This window comes from Setaria viridis, chromosome 6 (assembly GCF_005286985.2).
Source record: "Setaria viridis chromosome 6, Setaria_viridis_v4.0, whole genome shotgun sequence".
NCBI lineage: Eukaryota > Viridiplantae > Streptophyta > Magnoliopsida > Poales > Poaceae > Setaria > Setaria viridis.
Genome location: NC_048268.2, coordinates 1,438,363 through 1,454,042, shown reverse-complemented (window position 1 = coordinate 1,454,042; position 15,680 = coordinate 1,438,363). Strand labels below are relative to the sequence as shown.

The window sequence follows — 15,680 nt, the reverse complement described above, 5'->3', positions numbered from 1 at the left end:
GCATTCAGACATTGTCCTCGTGAAATAATAAACCATGACCCTTATATCTGAATCGACAATGCAAGGCTAGCTGATGAGGTTAACTTTATCGACATTTGTTTATCAACATTTGTTTTTTTTTGCAAAATCTCTTAATGACAATACTTGGCACTAAACACATCTGTCTTCTATAAACTTAGAGCTCATACATGTTCTTTTGAATTAGTTCGATGGACAGACTTAAATGAAACTTAGAAAAAAAGGTTGAAATTAAATTAAATTCAGAAAGTTAACAAATGAATGCACATGCTACAATGTACATACACCGTAGCAGGTAGGGGGGGGGGGGTTGGCGCGACGGCAGGGTCCCGGGGCCTGGCGCAAGGGGCGAGGGGAAGGGAGAGCCGGGGAGCGACGGCAGGGTCCTAGGGGCCGGTGAGGGGCCCGGCATAGGGAGAGCCGGGGGAGACATCGGGGTCCCGGGGCGGCGGTGGCCGGGGGCACGGGGCGGCGGCGACGGGGAAATGAATGCCGGTGGCGGTCGGGTGCGCTGGGCGGCGGCCAAGGGCACGGGGCGTGGTGTGGGCCGGCAGCGGGGCAACGGGCGCTGACAGCGGGGTGCGAGCATGGAAGGGCGGCGACGTGGTGTGGGCCGGTGGCGGGGTACGGGTACGGGATGGCGGCGGCGTGGCATGTGTGTGCGGGCGCGTCTATGTGTGTGAGTGTGTGCGTGTGTGTGCGACCAGGGGTGGTAATGCAGAAGGTTTGCCGAGTGCCCGTGATCTAGCACTCTAGGTTTGCCGAGTGCTAGATCGCGGGCACTTAGCAAACCCATTTTGTTTTTTTTTCATTTTCAAACCCTAAACTACTACGCATGTGTGGGGCCTGGTGAAGGGTTTGCTGAGTGCCAGAGAAGGGGCACTCAGCAAACTTTTTTTTTTCCATTTTCCTTCTTCTCCTTCTTTCCGATAATGTGTTTTACTAAATTTGTTCTGATGTATCTTGTCAATGCACTTAACAATACATATTTAATTTTTCTACGAATACTATTCCATTATTTCATGCAATTATAGCTCAAATTTAATTTATATCAATTAAAATTCTATAATTACCATTAATAAATTAAAATTATCAAATGGATATGAAAAATTACCAAAATTTCACATGAAACAATCTATGTTCTCTATTGCGTATGCAAAAAGTTTTTGAAGTTAGATCCCAATTCGACCGTCACTTTGACTCTAAATCTTATCGAATCCTTCTCAACGCTACGATTCTTCTTCGGAGATGCTTCAATTTGTAAGCATCGTATGTGACAAATAGTGTGAAACCTTCTCAATTTTTAACCATAGCCTCCACGTATGATATCATGAGATCTTGACAAATCTCATGATTTTCATTTGTTTTTTTAGAATTTAAAAACCATTCAGCCACACATTCGTGGCTGTGTTTCCTGAACAAGATGTTTAAAATTTCCTTTCATTTCCCAAATAAGGCCTCACACTGGACTCAATAACATGAATATCATTTTTCTACTCATTTTATTCTATTATTTGAATCACTTGCAGTTCAAATTTGACTTATACCAAAAAATTTCTTTAAATGTAATAAATTAATTAAATATAGCAAATAGATCGAGAAATTTACCAAATTTTAACATGGAGTACCACATGTTGTATGTGGAGAGTAGAAAAAATTTCGAGGTCAGAAGAGAAAAAAACTTATTTATTTCCTAGTGCCAAAAAATACTCGGCAAATACACTTATTTGCCGAGTGCTAAATAAAAACACTCGGCAAAGACATGACTTTGCCGAGTGTCACTAACGGACACTCGGCAAAGTGCTAACGGCTGGCGCACTATTTAACAGCCGTCACACATGCGGTCACGTGGCAGTCTTTTGCCAAGTGTCTATTCTTTGCCGAGTATCCTGTTGTTGTTTGCCGAGTGTTTTTTTCCTGCACTCGGCAAATCAATTTTTTGCCGAGTGTTTCTCTGGCGGCATTCGGCAAAGAGGGCGTTTGCCGAGTGCTCGATGGAAAGCACTCGGCAAACCACCAGACACTCGACATATCTACTGTTTCCGGAGCAGTAGCATCTTAAAGATTGGGTTGGTTAGCATAAAAACAAAAGGTGAGGTAGTAACCCTTTATTTTTTTTTCAACAGCTCCCGGTTCCCGTGTCCTATCCGGCTGCCACTTCTACCTAGAAAATAGAATTTAAAATTTCGCTGATTTCAAATCTGGGCTGCAAATTAGGAGGACTGTGATACACGAGATGATCTCAATAGAGCTTTTATGTGGGATGAATTGGGATAACGAGTTTAACTAGTACCCCCACTCGGCCATTCCCACCAAAAACCAGAGGCAACCAGCCGGTTCCTGAATGTTGCCTTGAACCATAGGCAACCAGGCTGTCGTCCAGGTTTGCGTAAGAACAAATTCTGTACGGGGCATTTGATGCTCTGTCCAACCATTTAGCGCAAAACTTTCACGGTTCTTGCGAGCGCTGGCGGCTGGCCGGCTTTACTCCCCTCCCTTCATTCTTCCTCATTTGAATTCTCAGCTTGAATTCACTGAGAAAAGAAAAGATGTTTGCTTCTCTCACATGTCCACTACATTGCAGTGTAACCAACAATCTTTTAGCTATACGGAAGATATTTTCCTGGTCCTAAACGAACATTTTTTTTAAAAAAAAATAACCAAGTGGGGCCGTAAAAGTTGAATGGTTGCTCTCATAGTGGCTCCATTTTCCATGCTGCCAAACAAAGTGGCCAATGCCGAGTTGGTCCAAATTAGAATAGTATTACAAGTGTGTTAGGAATTTCGGATCAGCCTGAGCAAGATGCTTTATAGAAAAAGGGGATTGGCTTGCAGATGCTTCCTTGTCTCCCTTGTGACATAAGCTATACAAGCATTATCCTGAAACTGCCGCCCTATCACAATTAGATATGGGCATCTCTTGTGTTGGGTTAGGTATATGCTAGTTGCTAGATAATAGATAATGGTTTTGTTTGTCCAGGCATTTTTGTTAATCTAATTAATTCGGTTTGGATCAACAAATGAACGCTTGTTACGTGGTAATAGACTGGTGTCAGTGCACGTCGTAGGTACCCGTCGCCTTGGCCAGCATCTAAATTTGGTAGTCAGGCATTTTTTTTTAGAGCAAATATAGACTTGCCATTCTGTGCAAACCCAAGAGTGTTGGAGGCTTGAGCATTGTGAATCTCTATATTCAGAATAGGTGCTTATTGAGCAAATGGCTGTTAAACTTCTTAATGAGGAAGGTCTTTGGCAAGGCATTATCAAGAGAAAGTATTTGAAAAACAAGACGCTGTCACAAACGGAAAAAAGGCTGAGAGACTCACAATTTTGGTCAGGCTTGATGGAAGTGAAAGATCAACTGGCAAGGGCTAGATTCACTATCCAGGGTGGGAAACAGACTAGACTTTCGAAAGATGTTTGGATGGGAGATGAATCTTTTCAAGATGAAATACCCATCTATATACTGCATTGCTAGGAGGAAGAATGCTACTGTGACCGAAGTGTTAAGCACCCTCCTTTTAACATCTCTTTCGGATGGGCCATTGTGGGATTTAGGCTTGAGCAGTGGCGTGCTCTGGTAGGTAAGGCAGTGAGTGTGCAGCTAAATGAAAGGAAGGATGTGTTCATGTGGTTGATACACGAAAAAGTTTGGACAGCCGCCATATGTTTGTCGTCATTCACTTATTCTAGTAGAGCTATATAAATGTGGGCCCACGGTAATGGCGGCATTACCGTTATTCTAAAGCAGGTGCTGAAGGTACCTTCACCCTAGAGCGTCCCATGGTAGGACGACGACCTACAGAGACGACTTCCACCCTCTTCATTCTCTCGCAGAGACGACGACCTACAGAGACGACTTCCACCCTCTTCATTCTCTCGCAGAGCCTCTTCTTTCCTCCTCGAGAAATTACACTCCACAGCTTGCGAACGTAACTTGAGCGATGGCGGCCTCGTTCTTAACCGTACTAGGTTGGTTCATAACACCCATCATCGCCTTCCTCGTCCACAAGATCTTTGCCTACCTCATGTCAAGGAAGCTCCGGGAGCTGTCAAGGAAGCTCCGGGAGCTGGAAATCCACACGGTCCGGAATCTGATTCGGACGCTCGAGATTGTAGATGACCGGAGAGCACAAGAAGGCGCCAAGAGGTCCGAATCCGATCTGGAGATACTCGACAAGATGAAGAAAGATCTCAAAGCCGCCTTGTACGAAGCAGAAGACATCCTGGATCTTATAGAGTATCACCGAATCGAGAAGGCTCTCACCGGGAAGACGGAGCCGCCCCACGGCAGCAGCAGCTCGCTGCTGCCTGCTGGTGCAGGGAGAGCTGGCTCCGGCGATGGATAGTGGTCGCCCGAGATGCGCTGGTGTGGTGTGTGCAGGGCTTGTGCAGGATGGGGAGATCCCTGTATGCCACCGTACGCGCATCGGGTGAGCGGCTGCCAATCCGCAACACGCCCCCAGTTTCTGTGATGCGACGGCTACGTGTGTGCTGCAGCCACCTTGTCCCGGACATCGTCAGGCGTCGCATCACCGATTGCAGTGGATCCGTGCTCACCTGGTCGACTTATGCGATCGCGACTGGCCGTAACACCTGGGACTTGTCATACGCACTTTTATTCCCAAACAGCGACGAGGTACGTTACCATCTCTGGTCGCTGTAGTTAAGAAGTATGTGGTGTAGTTTTGGTGAAAATGTACTAGAGTATCTTGTGCCCTCGTGTCGGATCACAGCTGCTAGTGTTCTATCACCAGTTTATTATATCGCAGTGCTAAACCCTTTAGGAAATCAATATCGCCTTTTCTTTTCTTTTCTTTTTTGCACGTGCGCTAGTCCATCTTATTTTGTATATAGCTACTAATTAGATGTTCTTTTAGTCACGGGTAACCGAGACTAATATAGTTGGATGGAAGATTAGTTCTCTACTGGTGGATGTAACAATAATAAGAAATCTAATAGACTGCCTATTAGATGGTATACAATATTGCTACAACCTCAACCCAAAAGCTTAATGTGATGGGGGTAGGTGGGCAATTCATTTCTACTTCAATAGTCACGTCATCCATTAATGTAGCTGCACATACTAGCAAATCTTTGAAATACATTTTTCAAGAATTCAAAAAGTATAACACCTCAAAATAGGATCTTGATCCCACATGGTTTCTCAACCATCTTGGTGAAAAAGGGGGCAACAATCATCACACATGTTACATAAACAATAATTTGTGATGTAAATTTCTAAAAGACAAAAAATGGAGTAATAGTTAGGAATGGATCTGCCACCGCAGCCACGTTAGATTTGACAACTAGTAACGGGTGTCAACGCACATTAGTGATCGGCATGTCATCCATTAGTAATTTTGTGTTAGCGAGGATCACACATTTGTGACCGGGTATCCCGGCCCATCAATGGCGATTGAAGGGACCGTGAAACCCTAGGGGTGAATTGGGTGTGTTGTAATCTCTATCTAGTGCTCCAAACACATATAAAAAACTATTTCAATTTCTATCTAGTGCACTAGATTTTTTCTGTGTGTTGTAATCTCTATAGCAAAAGAGTTTTGCACCCTAGGTTCCAATCCTATAAACTACGTCTGGCAATTCTAGGAAAGGTAAACGTGGAAAGTAAATGCAATAAGAAATGCAGAAGGTAAATAAGGTAGAGAAGATAAAATCCTGACATGATGACACAACAATTTTTACTGAGGTATCGGAGTTTTCCACTGGTCCTCATTGTTGAAGCCCCTCTCAAAGGGAATGCCCACGCAAGGGCATAAACTCTCCGGTCAAGTAACTCCGTAGGATAGCCGATGAGCTGTTGGTATAGTTAACAATCACGAATAAATCCGCAAGCGTACGGATATACCGTTGTAGCATTTCACCCAAGAGTATTCCCAAGGGTATCATATTTCCCAAAGGAAGACGGGTATGTCAAAAGAGTTTAATATGCATATGAGTATATCATAAGATGGATAGAGACAATACTCAAGACATGGATAAGATAATGATAGATGGAGTAGTGTGACACACACAAGAATCATCTCAAGATAACTAAGCTAGGGAGAAGGACTAAGAGTTAGCTCTAGGTTCATATGTACTTCCTATATACTGCACAGATCATACAAGCATAACATACAAATACATTGTATAGGGACCAGGCCTATGCACCCAGGCACACACGGGGAGACAGTATCCTACCGGTCTGCCGGTGTAGTTACTGCTGATTTACGAACTCTTACAATGTACCTGAATGTGGGAGATTACAAAGGACCAACAGGGTTGTTACCACCTGCGGCCTACCCCTAGCAATCGGTGGGGCAAACTTATATCAAATGAAGTTAAGCAATTCAAGCACCATGCTTGCATTGTTAACAACACTCCAACCATCCTGATTGTGATGTCAATGGCTAAAGCCACCATAGAAATGACCACTGAACCCACCATAGAAATGACCACTGAACCGATGCCATAGCATAGATCAACTAGCCTATACATGATATATATGCACACAAGGTATAACATGTAGCAAGGTGTATAAGCACACATGATACTACGATAGCAAGGGTATACAACTAGCATACGAGCGTATAAACCTAGCACATCACTATAGCAAGGATATACAACCAACTCATGTATGGAAGAACAAGCACAACACTATATAAGGAAGATGTATACTTTGAATATAATAAAGTCATCCTAGGAATAAAAGATACAAGATTCATACCCTAGACTCCAAGGAGAATTGGAACGTGAAGGAGAGCTACTCTAGCCTAACTCAACTAACTTGGAGACTAAGAGGGAGAGAGGATTTGTTGTTTTGTGTGTGTTCTAGAATGGAGCCCCTCCCCTCATATTTATAGGCTCCAAGAGGCGGTTCTACGCGGCAACCTTTAGGGAATATCCCTTAACCAATTTAAGGCATCACCATGTGGAAGCTAGAGAAGAGAGGGGACAAGGGCGGTTCGGCCAACCCCCTGTGGGCCCCCCTCACAACTGCCTTTCTTCAGGTGACTGCCTGGTGGGTCCCAATGATGGTTGTATGCGTTATCCAGTGGATAGTTTATGGGCCCTTCAATTCATGGGATGTACGAGTGGCAATCTCCTATTGGTCAGAAGCATGTTTCTTGGATCCATAGAGGGTGTTTTCTCCATCCTTTTGTATTATTTTACCTGCAATCAAATATTCTCCAAGGTCAAGTGGAACTACATTATTCAAAACCAAATATGCGTGTAAGAAATGCCAATCCTCCTTTATTCTTGAGTATATTGACGGTCATATTTGGCACTTCACAACCGTCAACATGGGTCCTCCTCACGTGCAAGTGGGTCTCCACCTAACCTCTCCTGGATGCTCCTTGTTGCTCTTCACTTGGTAGAGGTTCGGCAAAATGCCTAGAGCCTCTCCTCCCTATCACAACCACCGGTGGCCACTCCACGAACGCGGTTGGAGGATCTCGTAAGATTTACAACCCTTGATGCGCACAAGCACTGATACAAAGAAGGTGTGCAAACCTCACCTAACTCTAGGCTAATCCCAGAAGCAATGCACTAATAGGCCTAAACTAGCACTAATCAAGATCTAAGCCTTATGCTAATTGCTTTAATCTTCTCTTAAGCACTCTGGTGGATAAAGTACTTGTGTATATGTGAGAACCAATCCTATAGCTTCTCCAAGTTTAACACCTCTCAAATGGCCGGGCAATAGGGTATATATATAGACAACCAAAAATCTAGTTGTTGCTCCAACGGTCACCAAAACTGTAGTCTCTGATTTATTAGGTGCTTCTAAGAGTGCACCACCGTATGAATCGTTGGTCCAACTTCAGGTAGCCATTGAGCCACTGACACCTGGGCCCAAGGTCACCGATTGATTCGGTGCCTAGCTTATCTTGATCATCGCCATATGAATCAGCGATCCATTGAGCCACTGCCTTCACACATCAGTGACCCATTCAATGCCCTAGTTTCTGCTCCCATCGCATGAGTTGGTGAGGCTATAAATTAACTCCCAAAGTTCCAGAGCCGATTTGAGCTGATGCTGAGCCGAGCCGATGATCACCAACTGATTCGGTGAGTGTCACTGTTCACACCGAATGTGTCGATGGTAACAGTGCTCGCTCCTTGGCCCTGCTACTATCCTCCATGTCACTGAATGATTCGAAGCCTTTGCCAATGGTTGCCGTATGAACCGGTGGAATGTGTCGGTGCACATTTCCAGCATGATTTGCTTCAAGTCTTCATGTGTCTTTATCCCGGCTTCATTACCATCGTTTGTAAGCCTTAGGATATAACATTGCATAGAATTCATCCTTGGATGCCATCACAACGGGAGACAGAACTTTTGCCGAGTGCCTGGGACACTCAGCAAAGGCCTGAAACCACTCGGCAAAGCCTTTGCCGAGTGTAACACTCGGCAAAGGGCACACGGCAAATGTTGTGTCGGCAAAGCCTAGTTTGCCGAGTGTCAAAACTCGGACACTCGGCAAACATGTTGCCGACGGCCGAAAAACACTCGGCGAACAGATGTACTCGGCGAATGGCGGACTGACGGCGTCGGGTATAACGGCGCGTTTGCCGAGTGCCAAACGGGAGGCACTCGGCAAACACCTGCTCTTTGCCGAGTGCCAACACTCGGCAAAGATAGGGAGTTTGCCGAGTGCCACGCGCCTGGCACTCGGCAAACACGGTCCCTTTGCCGAGTGCCGGCACCCGAGCACTCGGCAAAGCCGGCTCTGTTTGCCGTGTGCCGGCTCCCGGGCACTCGGCAAACCGGCCCCCTTTGCCGAGTGCCTTGACCATAGCACTCGGCAAAGGACCTTTCCTGCACCTGGGAAATGCCCCTTTGCCGAGTGCTATGGTCAAGGCACTCGGCAAAGGACCCTCTTTGCCGAGTGTAACACTCGGCAAAGTGACCAGAACCGCCCCTTTTTCGATATTTTGCCACGTATAACGGACCCCTCTCAATTCACAATACACATATCACAGGCATTTGTAATAAACAACCACATGGATAATTCACAACCACAGGCATAATTCATAAACACCACAGGCATAGTTCAACATAAGCACGAAATAATCCATAAATCCAAGTTCTTCTCACAATTTAGTTTCCACATTGTTCACAATCAAGTCTACTTCCGTGGAGGCCAAGGAGACCACTGCGACAAATCTTGATCTTCATTATTCGAAGCCGCCGATTGATTCTGCACATAGGATAGGACATTCTGAGGTAACATCTAAAGTTGTCAAATTTAAACTATTGAATCTTAAACACAATGTGTCAAGTGACTCACAGGAGTAGTCGTGGGTGGCTGAGGCGGAGGGAACATCATCGGCGGTGGCGGAGGCAAAGTCTGTCCCATGCTCGTAGCAAAGTTCTGCATGTACTGGAACATCTCTCCATCCTAATCCGGTTTTCCTCCTCCATCCTCCGCCGCATTTCCTCCATCTGCGCCACCATCTCCTCTTGTTTCTTCCTTGATTCTTCCACCTGGGCCTACAATATTTTATTGCAATGTTATAATGCAAAGCTAAAGTACAACAACAAACGAACGATGAATGGAAGAGAAAGAACCTGTAGAGCCTCCATCTGGAACTGTGCAGCGGTGGGTCGTGGGCGTACTGCCGGGCTCGAGTCCGTGCTCCTAGCTCGGATCTGGGAGAGAGTGGGAGTAGAGGCCGTGTCGATGACGCCGTCGCCAATCCAATATCGGCCATGCTTCTTGCCTCCTCCCACCCTCATCACGATTTCTCCATCAATGTCCTCGGAGCTCGGATCGAAGTCTGGCCCGTGAACCTCCCTAGCCATCTTTGTATACTCGCTGACGCGGCTGTATATGCTAGGGTGGCTGTACGCCTCGGACGGGTCGTCTGGGTTGAAATCTATATCGGCCGTCGCCTTGCCCTTTTTGGAGAGGACCCATGCCTTGAGCTGGGAGCAAGGTCGGCCATCATGTGATGCCGACTGCGGCAAAATACAAAATCATTAAAAATTACGTAGAACTGAACGTTACAATAAAGAATTGAAGTTGCGTACCCATTTTTCTCTATATTCATCAAGGCTTAGGCTGCCTTGATGGTGTGATGCAGTCGGCATCTGCAAACGCCGCTGCCGGCAAGAAAGGTGGGTCTCCAACCACCCGGGCTCCAACCACACGTCGACCATCCTCTCCCAGCACGGCATATGCGCACGACACCACCACGGAGGCACCTACATCATCAAGCGTGTGACGTATGAAAAAGAAAATGAGCCTAATTAATCATAAATAGTAAGCATCAATGTTCTTTACTTACCCTCATGAATTGATCCTTAGTCAGGTTCATTGTTCTTGCCTCCTCTTTTCTAACCTTCGTATGATTGTATTGAGCGTTGAACTCTATGATGGCCTGGATGCGCGCCTCGTAATGCATGTCCCTCACGAGCTTCTTGGCGGCTACATCACAGACGGCCTTCGCCTTGGCCTCGAACCCCTACTGGCATCTATAGAAGTCCTGCATATACACGCGTAAACAGTTATTATTTCAAGAATGTCGAAAGTAGCTGATGTATTGAGCAATTTAGTACGAGGAGTACTTACCCACAGCTCGGCCTTGACCCGCTCCGCTATGTTGGGGAATCTTCTCTGTTGACGATCAGGGACGTCGGGGGCGGCGACGTAGTGGTCCCACGTGTAGGCCGGCTGCAGCTGTCCGGCGTACACCACCAAGCCAGGGAAGTGAACCCTGCACAAAAGGCCAAGGATCCCGTTGGCCTTACGGTTGTGGTCACCCCCGCTGAGCTTAACCCAACTCCTGCACAAGTAATTAAGATGAATTATTAGTTTTTGTAACTTACAACATAAGAACAATTTTAAGAATATTTAAAGTTACTTACTTGGTCCCAACCGGTTTAATGAGCGGGCGTAAATGCTCAGGTATCGGCCGCTTCGGGAGGGATGAGGGACCTCGCAACCATATCTTGGCCTGGGTATCCCCTGCCTCCCCGTCCCCCTCCTGCTCCTGCTGCTCCTCCTCCTCCGAAAACTTTGCCGAGTGCCCGTGATGTAGCACTCGGCACACCCTTTGCCGAGTGCTAGATCAGGGGCACTCGGCAAAGTGTATTCTTTTCCCCGAAATTCGTACTGAGGCTTACACGTGGACCCGGTGTCACCTTTGCCGAGTGCCCTTGATCTAGCACTCGGCATACCCTTTGCCGAGTGCTAGATCCGGGGCACTCGGCAAAGGGTATTTTTTTTCCCCGAATTTCGTACTGACACTGCGACGTGGACCCGGGGTGACTTTGCCGAGTGCCCTATTTATGACACTCGGCAAACCATCCCTTTGCCGAGTGCCCTACGTAGCACTCGGCAAACACCTACCTATATTGCATGTACAACAACACTTTTAGTAATTAAAAGTACGTAAACTTTGTGTAAACCTAGTCCAATTCACTAAACATTGCGTATTCCATTTTTTAAGTAATATTGTACCATTATTTAATGGATTTATAGCTCATATTTAATTTATATCTATTTAATCTCATATACGTGCAATTAATGAATAAAAATTACCAAACGGATCTGAAAATTTCCCAAAATTTGACATGAACCTATCTATGTTCTCTATAGCCTATAAAAAAAAATTGGACTCAATGAGAATTACATTTATCGATTCATCTCAAAATCTTACCGGATCCTTTAAACTTCTCTGAAACCTCTCCGGAGATGCTTCGAATTCTAAACATCATATGTCAAAACTTGTGCGAAACCTTATCAATTTTTTACCACGGCCTCTGCATACGAAATCAAAGCATCTTGCAAATCTCATGATTTTCAAACTTCGTTTGTATTTTTGAGAATTAAACAATCATTTGGCCACACGTTCGTAGTCGTGTTTCCTTAGCAAAATGTTCGAAATTTCTTTTCATTTTCTCGGTGAGACCTCAATTTAGACTCACTAACATGAATATGATTTTTTCACTCATATTATTCCATTATTCCAACCACCTGCAGTTCAAATTTGACTTAAATCAAAAAATTACTCTAAATGAAATTAATTGATTAAATATAGCAAACAGGTCAAAAAATAGTCCATCTTCTACCATGCAGTGCCAAATGCCATACATGTGGAGTGTAAAAAGTTTGGAGGGTGGAGGAGGGGAAAAAAAATTATGTTTGCCGAGTGTGTGAAAAGACACTCGGCAAACCCTATAGTTTGCCGAGTGTATCCCCTAGCACTCGGCAAACTATAGGGTTTGCCGACCTAGCACTCGGCAAACTATAGGGTTTGCCGAGTGTCCCATCATGACACTCGGCAAACTAGTGTCTTTGCCGAGTGCCCTATATTGATACTCGGCAAACACTAACGGCCGTCACGGAGGGGCGCCGCCGGCGGCACGGGGAAGTCACGTGGGCGTCAGTTTGCCGAGTGTCAATGTTTGCCGAGTGCCTGTTGGATGTTTGCCGAGTGTTTTTTGGGTGGCACTCAGCAAACCGGTCGTTCGCCGAGTGTTTTATTTTTGCCGTGTGTTTTTTATGTTACACTCGGCAAAACGGTGCTTCGCCGAGTGCCCGAAAAAAAGCACTCGGCGAAGTAATTACACTCGGCGACGTTAAGCTTTCCCGTAGTGCATAGAATTCTTCTAAGTCTTTCTTTTTCTATCATTTGGATGCCACAGAATTCTTGTAAGTCTTTCTTTTTCTTTTCATTTTGATGGTTTGTAATTCATCCTTAAAATCTATAAAACACCTACAAAGGTATATCTTGCAAACACCAAAATTATTATGCCCTAGGGCCATTTTCCATACAGCGACCACTCATATTTTGACGTACCGACGGATCTGGTCCTTCTATTCACCTTGAAGTTTCAACCTTGTTCAATTGGTTTCCTAATATCACAACAATTTGATTTGAATCTTCTTGCAGAACGACAGCACGGGATTAGATTCCTTACCACTCAATTATAGACAGAGTTTGAGGGAAAGAATAGAGCACATAGAATATATTGTCAGTGACTCGAGTAAATCACAACTGTTGAATCAGCAAAGCAGCAGCAGCAGCAAAATTCTGGTCCAGGATACTAACAAGGGAAGCAGCAGTGAACAAGACATTGATGACTTGCACAGATGCATTAAACGGAAAGTATTTGGTCGAGATAATGATCTTGAGGATATATGTAGAAAGCTTCGTGAGGGACCCGATGCTCATGAACCGAGCTCTAGTAGCAGTAAACCTTATTCTGTGATTGGCATCTATGGCATAACTGGATCTGGGAAGACTACTCTAGCACAATATGTTTGTGACTACGAAAGGGACGAAGGCAAGCATTTTGACAATATTATGTTCGTTCATGTCTCTGAGACTTTCAGAGTGGTTGATATATTCCGTGTTATGCTAGAGCAGATGACGCAAAAAAGGCCGTCTGAAACCGAAGATCCTAGAAATCTACAAATGGAATTGAAAAGCAAATTGCAAAACAGCCGTTTCTTGTTGGTTCTAGATGATGTCTGGGTTAATGATGGAAATAGAAGACAACGGGATATTCTACTCGATGTACTGGATGCTGGGAAGAACGGAAGTAGAGTCCTGGTGACGGCTCAAAACATAGATGCAGCTATCGCTCTCGGTGCTCAGGAACTTATTCAAATACCTGATTTGAAAGAGGAAGAGTGCTTGTCAATATTCATGGATCATGCGCTACAAGGTATTGCCTCATTTGATGATCGAAAACATACAGAAATTGGGAGAAAGATTGTGAAAAAGCTACGTAGCTCACCACTTGCAGCAGTAACAGTGGCTGCACGGCTTCGTATGAACCTAGAAATTGATTTCTGGGATAGAACGGCGAAGCATGACTTGTTGAATTGGACCATGGGAGCTCTGTGGTGGAGTTATCGACAACTTGATGCGGACATCAGGCGATGCTTTGAGTACTGCATTACTTTTCCCAGAGGGTACATGTTGGAACGAGATGAGTTGGTTGGAATGTGGGTAGCACAAGGGTTTGTAAAGCACAGTAATCAAACTGAGGACTTGGAAGATGTAGGCCAGCGCTACGTTGATGAATTGCTGAAATTCTCATTTATGAATGTTCAAGTAGCACATTATAAGAAGCCACTGATAATTCACGATATGTTGCATAAACTGGCAGAGTGGGTTTCTGGAAGTGACTTTTATAGAATTAATTTGAATGGCTCGCAAAGGGACATTCCCACAGAAGTTCGTCATCTTTTCATTGAGATTCGTAATTTAGCAGATATCACTGACAAAATTCTTGAGTTGGAAAATCTGCGGACCCTGGTAATTATTGAGGAAGAATATCCAGCTCAAATCTTTACAAAGAAGACAGCAGAGACAGAGGCAGAGGCAGAGGCAGACCTTAAAGAAAACATATTAGAGAATATGTTCTTGAGGTTGACGAAACTTCGGGTGCTGATTGTTAAAATTGCACTCATCGGAAAACTTGTGTTCCCAGTCCCAGCTTCTATTGGTCAGATGAAGCATCTACGTTATCTTAGCCTTCGATCCTTCGATGGCGTGGTGTTGAATTTCCCAAGCACATTTCGGAAGCTTTACCTTATGCAGATCCTAGATGTTTGGGACTTCCACCTTTCCTCTCCTGAAGATATAGTTAATCTCATCCATTTGCGACGAATCTGGAAAAAATTCGATTTTGTCAACGACGATTACAATCAGCCAGACGAAATGACGTCTTTTTTCTCAGTGTGTAAGGAAAAAGGGCAGGAGCTGCATCAACTGAAGCATCTAAACGAGCTTCGAGGAAGTCTGGTGCTTGACAACCTTAAACATGTCAGAAACAAAGAGGAAGCTCTTGAAGCCAAGCTAGCCTGCAAAAAAAGTGTAACAAAACTTGTGCTGCTGTTTCATGGGGAGGTGTGCAACTGGGATGCAGATGTCGAAGCAGAGGTACTTGAGGGCCTTTGCCCAATGAAGGATCTTGTAGAGCTGCAGATCTGGGACTTCAGAGGTTCGAGGTATCCTGGTTGGATGATGTTGGGTAGCCAGAATCCAGACGCGCCAAAGCACCTGCGCGAACTTCACCTCTGCAGATGCATCCGATTGGCCTCTATTCCTGAAGACAACGAGTTCTTCAAATGCCTGCGTGTGCTCTGCTTTCACTGGTGCTACTGGGACAACTTGCCGGACAATATGGAGAGCCTCAAGTCGCTCAGGAGACTGGGTATCGTTTATTGCAATCGGATCGAGTTCCTTCCAACTTTGCCGGATTCTCTTGAGCACATTTGGATCATCTCTATCAACTCCCTCAGCAAGTCCTGCGAAGAAGAGGGGAGCCCGAACTGGGACAAGATCCAGCACATTCGTATCAAAACCTTAAGGTGATGATATTTAGTCCCATCGATCTCGGTACCAGATGCGCATCATCAGCTCAGGCGGCAGTAAGTCTCTTTTGCCGCCTTGGACTTCCTATTTGTCTATAAGTGACTAACGCTCCTCCTTTCTTTGTGTTAATCCTAGCCATCGGGAGATGAGACTATACAGAAGGATGATGGAGTGTTGAGCCAGCCAAAATGCAGAGAAGAACGGTATTCTTACATATATTTAACTATTTGTCGATGATACCTACAAATTATTATTTTTGCTGATGTGGTGAGATAAGCCAGCGTGGATCAGCTATGCGAAATGACCATGATGCTCCTGCA

At 45.1% G+C, this 15,680-nt stretch overlaps 1 protein-coding gene across 1 annotated transcript; it reads left to right on the top strand.

The window, feature by feature from the left end:
* Positions 1-3,791: 3,791 nt before the first annotated feature.
* Positions 3,792-15,680, top strand: LOC117860138 (putative disease resistance RPP13-like protein 1). Its single transcript, XM_034743378.2, has 3 exons — positions 3,792-4,657; positions 12,925-15,416; positions 15,496-15,680. The coding sequence occupies exons 1-2, from the start codon at positions 4,415-4,417 to the stop codon at positions 15,358-15,360; spliced, it is 2,679 nt and encodes an 892-aa protein (XP_034599269.1). The 5' UTR covers positions 3,792-4,414; the 3' UTR covers positions 15,361-15,416; positions 15,496-15,680.

Excerpts from the sequence above, each read along its gene's own strand:
- LOC117860138 (XM_034743378.2), top strand. The coding sequence starts at position 4,415 with ATGGGGAGATCCCTGTATGCCACCGTACGCGCATCGGGTGAGCGGCTG. Across the intron at positions 4,658-12,924 it reads TATTCCCAAACAGCGACGAG|AACGACAGCACGGGATTAGA; the intron begins GTACGTTACCAT and ends ATCTTCTTGCAG.